This window comes from Papaver somniferum, chromosome 10 (assembly GCF_003573695.1).
Source record: "Papaver somniferum cultivar HN1 chromosome 10, ASM357369v1, whole genome shotgun sequence".
NCBI classification, from domain to species: domain Eukaryota; kingdom Viridiplantae; phylum Streptophyta; class Magnoliopsida; order Ranunculales; family Papaveraceae; genus Papaver; species Papaver somniferum.
The window spans coordinates 9742721-9753913 of record NC_039367.1 but is presented as its reverse complement, the minus strand read 5'-3'; the positions used below and the strand labels follow the sequence as shown (position 1 = coordinate 9753913).

The 11193-nt window shown below is 37.7% G+C and overlaps 1 protein-coding gene across 1 annotated transcript; it reads right to left on the bottom strand.

The window, feature by feature from the left end:
• Positions 1 to 1317: 1317 nt before the first annotated feature.
• On the bottom strand, positions 1318 to 3978 carry LOC113319514 (probable inactive poly [ADP-ribose] polymerase SRO2). The gene is made up of 5 exons (XM_026567756.1): positions 3198 to 3978; positions 2863 to 3107; positions 2561 to 2688; positions 2369 to 2467; positions 1318 to 1659 (listed from the first exon to the last, which is right to left on the bottom strand). The coding sequence occupies exons 1-5, from the start codon at positions 3683 to 3685 to the stop codon at positions 1603 to 1605; spliced, it is 1017 nt and encodes a 338-aa protein (XP_026423541.1). The 5' UTR covers positions 3686 to 3978; the 3' UTR covers positions 1318 to 1602.
• Positions 3979 to 11193: the final 7215 nt, after the last annotated feature.

Genomic DNA, 11193 nt, shown 5'->3' with positions numbered 1-11193 from the left:
AAATACAGGGAATAATAATAAAGCTTATTTGAGCTGGGATGATGAACAACGAAGAAGAAGTAGAAGAAGAAGATGATGATGCTGTTATGAGTGCATAACATGTCATGCAGTTGAAAAAATGGATGCATAACACATTATCCGGCATCTTTGTTATTTTGTGTAAAATTGAAAATTGATGCATGATGCATCATGCAGTCGAGAAAATGGATGCATAACCTGATATGCATCCAACATACGACTGCATAATGCATTATGCATCGGGAAAATTGTTGCATAATCTTTTATGCATCGAGAAAATGGATGCATAACCTAATATGTATCCTTAAATATGGCTGCATAACCAATTATGCATCAATTTTTTATGTACGCACTAAAATCAACCAAAACAATGGCTACATAACTCGTTATAGATGCATAACTTTGTTATGCAGTCGAGAAAATGGTTGCATAATTCGTTATGCGTCTGCATAATGTGTTATGCTTATGCATCTTTTTTGGAGGCTGCATAATGAATATGTAGTCAATTTTCGAAAATTTTCCCTAAAACGATGATCACCTCCGATTTTTTCGTGAAAAACAAAAAATTGATATTGTTGTGTGTACTCGTTGCGTAGCTCTCTTAAAAAGATTTCCAACGATATAAAATTTGTAAAATTCCAAGGCGCGGATTTTTAGATATGTTATATCCAAGTTGCGTTGCCAATTATACCCCTGATGCATAACCCATCATGCAGACATTTTTAATAATTTCATATAATTATGGGTGTCACGGAACTAAAAATTAATTGTGGGCCTGACAATGAGAATATTATTTTTTTTGGGCCTGCGTCTATATTCCCTTTCATAAGTGTGCAATTACACCCCTGCCCAGTTGGCTCCAAAGGCTATTTTAGCCCCAACAAGATTTTTTTTTTTAATATACAAGCCAATTTTTGCTTCTCTGCACCCCTAAAAATATTTTTCTGCACCCTAACATATTTTTGCACCCTCGTTCATAACTCCTGGCTACGTCCCTTGCTCTTCAGTGAGCTTTTTTTTCTTTTTTCCCTTTTTCTTTTTTGGTAACTTTTGTGTCATTTTTGGTGACATCTTCGTTTTTTTTAATGAATTTGCCCGTGTCAAAAAAACAAAATGCATCCAAGATTCATTTCTTGTCTATACCTATACAATGCGCAGAGTGTGCATATAGCATATGGAAGGAGTGGACTACCTCCTCCGTGTTTCTGGCATGATCGACCCAGTAATGGCCAACTTAACCCAGTTGAAGGATTGGGATAATGTAGAAACTACAGATGGAACAAAAGGCCAAAAGATAGATGAATTCAAAAGAAATGGGAATCATTCACTAAATGTAAATGAAAGTTCTAAACAACTGGTTGAATCATTTCACAAAATTTGCAAGGGAAACACAACATTATCAAGTTCCCCAAGTTAAAACTGAACTAGTTTGTCCTACTTCTACAAAGTATAATCCCTAGTGTAATCTATGACCAGTCATAATCGCCAGCGAGCTAACACACAGATGGCAGGAACCATGACTGCTGGTTTTTCGCCAATATCCATTCCACGCATCCTCCCTCCTTCTCACCCTTCACTTCAGCATTACTTTGAAAAGATTATATTTCGACTGGGATGGACTGTTGCACAGTTGGCTCGATCCTGATGAACATAACAGCAGTACAAGAGCTGATTAAAATTGTAAAACAACAAAAGAAAGACGGATTCAAACCCCTAAGAACCGAGCTAAACAACAATGACGAAGCCAAAGAAACCATATTATTGACGAGATGCTTGTTAATAGACTTCATCAAAAAAAAGCATATTAATAGAGACCTAAAATAGGTCAAATTTAACTAATAAATTCAAAAGCTCTAAGCCAGTTGCACCGTTAAGCTAATTAGGCATATTTAACATACACTTAATTTTATAATTTGAGAATTCGTTAAACGTATTTCATTAATTTCTAACGACATCCAAGAATCTCCATAAAAGCATGGATAAAAAAGGATTACAGATGGACGTTGTAGGCACATGTAATACATATTGCAATATAAGCATCTGAAACCAAGGTAGTACAAAACATGGCATATCAAAGTCGGAGCTGCATCAGCATGAGTCCAGGTCAATGCAGACAAATAACAAATCATGCATGGAATGATGTATTTTTAACTAAAATCCCCAGATCCTAAGTCAACAACAGCATTCAAGTTAGTCAAATTCTATGTAATAGGCAAATGCAACTTGGCTTGGTTTCTACATCATGGACGAGAGAGCCTTCCAGAACCAACTAGCTGCAGGCAGCATATGTAGTTGCTAGAAATGTAAACCACAATAAAGTAAAACATCAATCTCATGACAAAAGACATACCATTCCTCTGTAGAATGACTTGATTACTCCAGATAGCATTCCATCCCCCGCAGTTCTACGCACCACCTGGATCATATCCTGCCTAGTGATTTTTCTCTCCTGCGGGATACACATTACCCCAAATCTTAATATTATCTCACCTTTACTCATTTTTCTCAAATTAATACAAAGTGAGTGGTCACATGGACTTACCTTAAAATCTTTGTATTGCTTCTTAATTAGAGCCATCTGTAAAGGGGTTAAATGCTTTGAAAGCTCACGGATAAGAGATGTAAATGACATCCAAGGAGACGTTGGTCGAGCCACTGCTGACGCAGTCACTGTGCATTTAGACATTTAAGCCGCATCAATCAAAACCTCTTAAAGTACCCACGAAACTGGTTTACATTCTAAATTACCAATCATCAGAAGAAAAACAAAAAAAAAAAACTCCGACATTATGTACTTGGGTAATTTAATTATAACTACAAAATCATAATTTGGAAAAAACTTACCATCCAAGGAATCTGGAGCCTTGAAAGAAACCACATACTCGGGCAGAATCTGAAAGTTCATACTTGTTGACCAAACAGTGTATTTCTTGGGGCACAAGAGATTATCAGCACCAGAATCAAATTCAACAGAACTGGGACAAAATTGTTGAGAACCACTACGAATTTCCTCCATATTACCCAAAACAACTCGACAAAGTACCACGTGTTTAAACCCGTTTTCATCTTTCCGATTCGCCAAAGCCACACTACAAAAATAAACAATTTCACATTCATTACTAATCAAAAGAAGAACTACATAATAACAAGAGATTAATGAACATAAACGAAATCACTACCTTCCGAGAGGATGTTTTTCAGGCAAAAGATAAACTCCGGAACCGTATTTCTTATCCGGATCATCAGAACAATCGAATTGACTAAACCCATGAGAAATAATCTGTTCAACACCATGTTTTGTTGATCCAAACCAAGCATATTGAACATTCCCAGAACTGCTACTTGGGTTCTTCTTCTTGGCAGTAGCGAGTGAGAAAAGCTTGAACGATTGAATTTTGACTTGACCCATAAAACTCTGAAAAGAATTCTTATGAATTGTAAATTCATTAACAGAATTTGCTAATGCTCCTAAATTAGACAGAAATTTCTTCTTAATCGTAAGGAATTCAGAATCCGTTTTATCAAGTAAAATCAAATCATCGGAATTAAAAAAATTAGCAGAAGAAGTAGTAATAGTACTATTCTCAGAAGTAATTGTTGATTCACAATCACTTTCTGACAAAACTTGCTCACCACTCAAAGAATTGAAAACAGAATTTGGATTCATCTTTTCAGAATTAAGAGAATAAGAAAAACTTGGATTTGTATTTACTTTTATAGAAATCGAGAATGAATGGGAGAGTAATAAATATTTGATGAAGAAGATTGAGAGGTTAATTGTTGTCTATATTAAGACAGAAATTTTGAGAGTGGAATTGAAATCTTAAAAATAAGAATTAAACCGCCTTTTTTTTCAATAAAACAAAGCAGTGGACACAGCAAACAGTTTTTGATGGTACCTACTGCTACCGCCCGCCCCTGTTTCTTGAGAAAGGCGGTTAGCAAGTTAAAGGGGGTAAGGACATGACTCATGAGGGAGGAGGGATAACGTGTTTAATATTGTCGATTTTATCAATAGCCCCTTGGTAACTTTTTGTATAAGTAATATTTTAGTGGAAACTATCTATGTTCATTTGGTCCTACGGACTTAGTCCAATTACTCTAGGGTCCTCTTTAAAAATATATTTATAATTTGGTCCTAAAAGTTATTATTTCGCCCCACAGTGGATGTCATCTATGCCGAATGACGTCATTACGAGTCATCAATTTTTAAAAACGGCCATAAATATCATTTCTTTATTATTTCCCATCTTAATATAAATAAATAAAAATCCTAAAATGAAACATTTTTTGAACTATAAATAGAAAATAACAAATTTTATATATTCGAAAAGCTCTCGTTTAGATCTATTTAACAAGTACATTGTGATTATATTTCGAAGCTCTTAATTTTTACATTATTCTTTAGCTAAAAATCAATCACCATAGGAGTTCATTCTACAAAATGAACTAGTTAGAGAGACCGTATTTTTCGCATTTTTTTTCCTTCACCATTTTAGGTGATTTTTTTTTTTTCACTTTGATGGTGACGCTCTCAATAACTTTATCAAGATCTATTTTTAGCATACCGGTAACCCTTTCATCTACTTTCTAATTCTTTTCCTCCTTATTTTCAGTTCGATTCTTCTTTGTTCTTTTACTACCTAGGTTATTCCATATAGCTTAATTAATGGCAGGATCTTCTAATTCAGACCCCCCGATCTGGATGCTATTCTCAATCGTATGTCTTCCCTAATGGATGATAATTTTGAGCTAGAAGTAATATTAGAAAACAACTCAGCAGATTTCGACAATCGCTGGCCTAATAGCCTTGTAATCCAAATACTCAATGGAAGAGATTATTCGTTTGATGTTTTATACAAAGTTTTACGCAAGTCTTGGAAGCCAGTTGGGGAGTTTTATTCAATCAGACATTGGTGCTCATACTTATCTGGTTCAATTTGATTATCGATGTGATCGAAATCAAGTAATGAGATTTACGCTTTGATCTAACCGAATCTCTGCCTCGGCAGGTTAAGGAAACTCTCCTATCCGGCAAAAAATGTATGGTTCAATTACGGTATGAGAAACTTCCTAAACTATGCTACTTCTGTGGGTTCTTTGGTCATCTTATGCGTCTATGTCATGTCCTTTCTCGTGTTTTTGAAGAAGCAAACATAGAGTCTAGAGATGAATTTCATGTCAAAATGACTGACAAAGGGGTTGCTCGTTATAACGATTCTATTAGAGCTTTCTTGAAACCAAGGATGGATTGCAAATCTCCATCAGCAATTAATCTTGATCATCAGAACCTCAATGCTGGGGATCATCTTCTTCCAACAATCTCGTACTGAGGGGTTGTAACGGTCTCACTAGACCTATTCTGCCGCAGTCCATCACCAGAAACTTGACCGCTATTCCTACTACAAACCCCACCCAGTCAACCTTTACCAATGAAATAGGTACCACTTCAGTTGTTACCCCAAATTCGAATCCCATTCACCACATGTCCACTACTACCTCAAGAATAGGAACCACTATCTACTCTGCCCACACCCAACCCTCTTCTGTTCGCACGGAAACTCCACCAATTCTAAACATGTCACCAACATTCATTCCCAGGTCAAGCTTTACTGAGAACAACCAGAGGGGAGAGTTCCCATTACCTAGTAGCTTAATCATTCAAAAATCTGGTGAACAACCTCAACTGTCCACTAATCAAATTCATCAAGTAAAATCCCCTATTCCCATTTCTATTAATCCACAGGATCAGAACTCCTCTCCTGTTACCTCACACCTTATTTCCTCTCCACTTCCGCTGTCCCCTGATTCCCTTCAATACCAAAATCCAGCTTCCCCTACCCAGAACCATCACATGAAAAAAGATACTTGGAAGCGTAGAGCCCGTACTCCCACGGATGATGATGATCAGACTGCACTTGAACCGATTGGTAGGAAGAGAGGTACTACAATAATGGACTGTGACGGTAACAGCAAAATTGCAACTCGAAGAAACTTGAAGGACTTGGCGGATGTTCATAACGAGCCGCAAGCTCAATGTTAATGTTCTGGTGGAATTGTCGTGGCTTAGGGAATGGTCTGACAATTCGAACAGTTCGCTCATTTCTAAAAGCGTGTAGTCCAACTATAGTCTTCCTCTCTGATACAAGGTTATCTACACCGAAATCTATTTCGTTATTTGATTCTCTTGGTTTTCGATACTATGAATTTGTGCCGGCGGTGGGAAAAAGTGGAGGTCTTGGCCTGTTATGGACAACAAACATTGATCTTGAGGTTATTTCTTCTTCAAAGAACCTGATCCAATGTAAGATTTTGGAAGCTTTTGGTGTTCCTGAATGGAAGTTACTTTGTACTTATGGTCCACCTAAACAAGATGACAGAAACCAATTCTGGCGAGAGTTCTCTAATCTAGCAGCTTTGATAACCTCTCCTTATTGCATAATTGGTGACTTGAACTCTATCTCTAACAGCAGCGAGAAGCAAGGAGGGGCGAAAATTAGAATTACGCTAACAGGGAATTCAAAGCTTTTATCCAAGACAGAAATGTGGTTGATATGGGTTCAACTGGTCCATCATTTACCTGGTGCAGCAGTATGACTAATAATAAACCTATCCTATGAAAGGCTAGATCGTGTGTTGTGTGATACTACTTGGTGGACCATTTATCAAGATGTGGTTGTGCTTACATTACCAATACTAAGCAGTGATCAATCGCCAATTCTTCTAAACACCACTAGGAGGCCTAAAAAGGAAACCACCTCTATTTAGGTATGAACTTTACTGGAGTGAGTATCCAAGCTATCAGGATATCCTTACTAATTCTTGGGATGCTGCGGATGGTAATATTTTATCTAAGTTAAGTCAGCTGGGTGAGTCTTTTATGTGGTAGAGTAAGAATACCTTTGGAAACTTTTCGAGGGAAATTGAGGAACTCAAACAAGAACTTGGAAAGCTACAAGAAAAGGTCGACAATCGTGATACTAGACATGATCATCTCAATATCATCTCCAGAATCAAAACGTTAGAGGACCAACATAAAATATTCTATGTGCAACGAGCCAAATCCAAATGTTTACCCAACTGTGACAAAAATACAAGAGCTTTCCATCTTTCGGTTCTCCACAGGCGTAAGAAAAATATTATTCATGCATTGATGATTAATGATCAGTGGACCTCTGAGGCAGATTTGATAAAATCTAAGTTGGTCTCTCACTTCTCTGTTATGTTTACCATAGAGGCGGACACCATATTCCCTTGCATTAATGTATCATGTTCGTCTACTTCGCTAACTATTGATGAGAACAAGGCCTTGTATGCTATTCCTTCACATAAGGAGATAAGTGATGTTCTAAAAAATATGGCCCCAATGGGGTCTTCGGGACATGACGGTTATCCAGTTTGCTTCTATAGAAATGCTTTGGAGGTTGTTGGGAGTGACGTCGTCAAAATGGTACAGTCTGTCTTCAGAGGTGCTGCAATTCCTTTGGGTCTTAACCCTACTCACTTGGTTCTCATTTCAAAGGTAAAATATTCCTCTCTACCTAGTGAATTTCGTCCTATAGCTTTATGTAATGTCCTTTATAAATTTATTGCAAAAATCTTAGCTAATAGGCTACGAACTCATCTCTCGGATTTTATTGATAGTAGTCAGTCGGAATTTGTACCTGGTCGACAGAGTATTGACAATATTTTAATATCCAATAAACTAATACAGTCTATGAATAAGTCTACCTATGTCCTGGGTGCCTTTGCACTTAAATTAGACATGAGAAAGGCCTATGATCGAGTGGAATGGAGCTTTTTAAGAACCATTTTGCAGGTTATTGGAATCCGGGGAAAATCACTACAACTTATAATGTCTTTTGTTTCAACTGCCTCATTCTCGGTGCTGGTTAATGGAGATCCACAGGGGTTTTTCAATAGTAGCAGAGGCATCCGGCAAGGCTGTCCTCTTTCGCCTTATCTGTTCATATTATGCTCACAAGGATTCTCTTGGCTAATGAGGAAGATGGAACTAGAAGGACTTTATAATGGATACAAGGTTAATAGATGGGCTCCTAGTATCTCCCATGTTATGTTCGCGGATGACCTCTTACTTTTTGGAGATATGAATCCAACTATTGTGAACTCTCTAAAGGTTGTTCTATCGATTTACACTAAGTGGTCCGGTGAGGAAGTGAATTTTTCCAAGTCTTCCATCATATTCAGTAAGCAAGTTTCTGTACATATCAAAAATGAGGTAGCTGATTCTCCAAGTGTTCGTACTATGGCTAAGCACGAGAAGTATCTGGGAATCAAAATTCTTCAACATGTTGATCAGTGTGCTACTTATGAGTTTCTCATTGAGAAAATTGAGGCAAAACTAGCTGGTTGGAAGCGCCATAATATCACACACGCAGGAAGAACCCAATTGATCAAGTCAGTGCTTGCGATCATACCGGTATATTTCATGGCGACAACGATCATTCCTAAACGAGTAATTAACAAACTTACTCAAATTATTCACAATTTTTGGTGGGGACATAGTAGGGAGTCCAAGCAGATGCACTTTATTAATTGAAAATGGTTTAACTTCAGTAAAGAATGTGGAGGTCATGGTATTCATTCTTTGGAGCGGTTAAACAAAGATATGGTAGCTAAACTTGCATGGAGATTCCTTACTGATAGTGAAGCTCTTTGGGCGCAGTTGCTTGGTAGGATTTTAAAGGAGTAAGAAAATAAGACAAAGGATAAGGGGAGACAGAAAGGCCTACATGTTAAACTGCAAGTGCACAATTGTCATTGTAGTGTGTATGTGCAAGAACAGGTCATCTCCACAGGGACTAGGGTGTATAGTTGAAGCTTTATGTTTTCCTAAGCTAGTTCTCTAAGTGCAAGGCAGTGAAGTAAATGTGAGAGTGAAGTAGAATAAAGACAATGAAGCAAAGGTAACAGTGGCAGTTAACAGGAAACAAAGCCAAATAAACCAAGGCTGTTAGCCAAGGGCAGGGAGGAGATTGCAGCTGTGGCTAAGCTAAGGCTTATAATCCACCTTGTTTCCTAGCTAAACAATGCAATTCTAGGTTTAAAAACTTAAGCATCCAACTAGAATGGGAAGAAAATCAGCTTGCTCACTGATTTGCCCCTAGCATTGACTGTCTTTTGAAAGCACAGTCAATCACAGGCATATCAGAGCACCAACTTCTTCCCATTACTCAAGCAAAACAGGCCTTCCTAGCAATTCATCATTCAATAGTGCACTAAGGTTTCATCAAATCCCTAGCAAATGGAATTAAAACATCATGAACATAATTGACAGTGCAAAACAATTGAAAATATCACAAAACAGTTGAACTAAAAACAGGACAGTTGAGGAACTGGCTAGTCCAGTCCTCTTGGGTGAAGCTCTGGCTAGCCCAGGCATAACCCCTTTTCATGCACATCACAAATCTATTTATAATTACACCCAATTCTCAAAATACCTAATTTACAAAATTAGGGTTTATCCCAAAAAAAATCCAAAACAGTGAATTTAGGGTTTCGAATTCACCTAATTTGATGGGTCAAATCTTACCCACAACGTCGACCCAATCTTCCTCTGACTTCACTGCTTCATTCCCACGCTTCAATTTCTTCTCTAGCTTCACCTAATTCATCAATCTCTAACCTAGGGTTTCAGAGATAGGAAAGGTGCGAGATTGATGAATTAGGAGGCTAGAAATATGGGGGAAATGATGGGTTTCGCTTTTAGGGTGGAATAGAGTGGTTTGGTGGTGTCAGAGAATGGTGGTGGTGAAGGCAGAGCAGGTGGAGAAGGTGGGGGTGGTCTGTAACAGGCATGGAGGGGGAGAGGTCGATGGAAGAAGGAGAAGGGGGTGTTTGGTAGGGGTATATGGCTCGGATGTTAGGGTGTTGGGAAGTTTCAGCGAGTGAAGATGTTATGCGATCCGGGCCGTAGGATGAGAAGATGGTAGGTAGATCTGACGGCGATTCAGACGCAGGCGAGGAGCGACCGTCGGATGAAGAGATACAATGAAACGAGCGGCATTTGATGGAGTTAGGTACTGTAGTGTAAAGCAGATATATCAAACTTTGATGAACAGCAAGGGAGCGACCGTAGGATGTTTCTGAGAATAAATCTGACGGTTGAAATCCGAGACGGGTATGGATATAGGAAATGGATTTGGGTGAGGGTTTTGGGCCTTGGGTATGCCAAGCCCATATCTTCTTTAAGAACAATTATTCCTCTTCAAGCCCACTTCTAATTGATCCGGCTCTTGCAAACATCATTCTTCGCTTCCTCCTAGCGGGAGTCTTTGCCGTTCCTTTGCTCTTTTCGCACCGCTATTCATCCAAACTTTATTTATTACCTAAAAATACAAAATTAATTAATAAAAATATTTATTCTTGAAAACAATGAAAATACAGAATATGGGATAAAATGTAGAATTAATGCACAAAAGATGAGTTAAATGCCAAGAAAAATATATAGAAATATGCACTTTTTAGCACTCATCAAATACCCCCAAACCTGAATTTTACTTGTCCTCAAGTAAAACAAAACTAAGGAAATCCTAACTATACCACTGTCGCTGGTCTCTCGAATGCATTTAGCATATGCACTAAGCCTTTTAAACCACTAAGTGTCCCTAGTGGACGAGTTTAAGTCTCGTGAAGGTTTGCTTAGAACGTACCTACAAAGTTCTAGGTCAAAATATAAGCTCATATTCCATCAAATGTGACATGTGCAAGACATTTTAAGCTCACAGCAAAATGGAGATGTCAATCTAGCTATCAAAGGCACAATCCTAGCACTGATAACAAAAAAAGACATGTGATAAGAGTGTAAAGTGTATCTACACATGTGTAAAGAAAGATCTGAAGTTATGACTACTAATCACCAAGAGATAGTTTCTCAGGCTAAGAACCAAGGTCGAAATCTAGCTAGCTGTCCGGACTTTACGAGAATTGTGAATGAGTAGGAGGTATTTCACAATCACTCGCGTTGTACATCAATGGCATACACCCTCCTTGTTTATTACAATAAAACACAAAAGATGACTCTTTACATGACTCTTATTTACATTGACTACTCTCTTTTATTTTTGGAACAAGAGAGAATGGAATTGATAAATACTTGATTTTTTTTTTTTTTTTTTTTTTTTTTTTTTTTTTTTTTTTTTTTTTTTTTTTTTT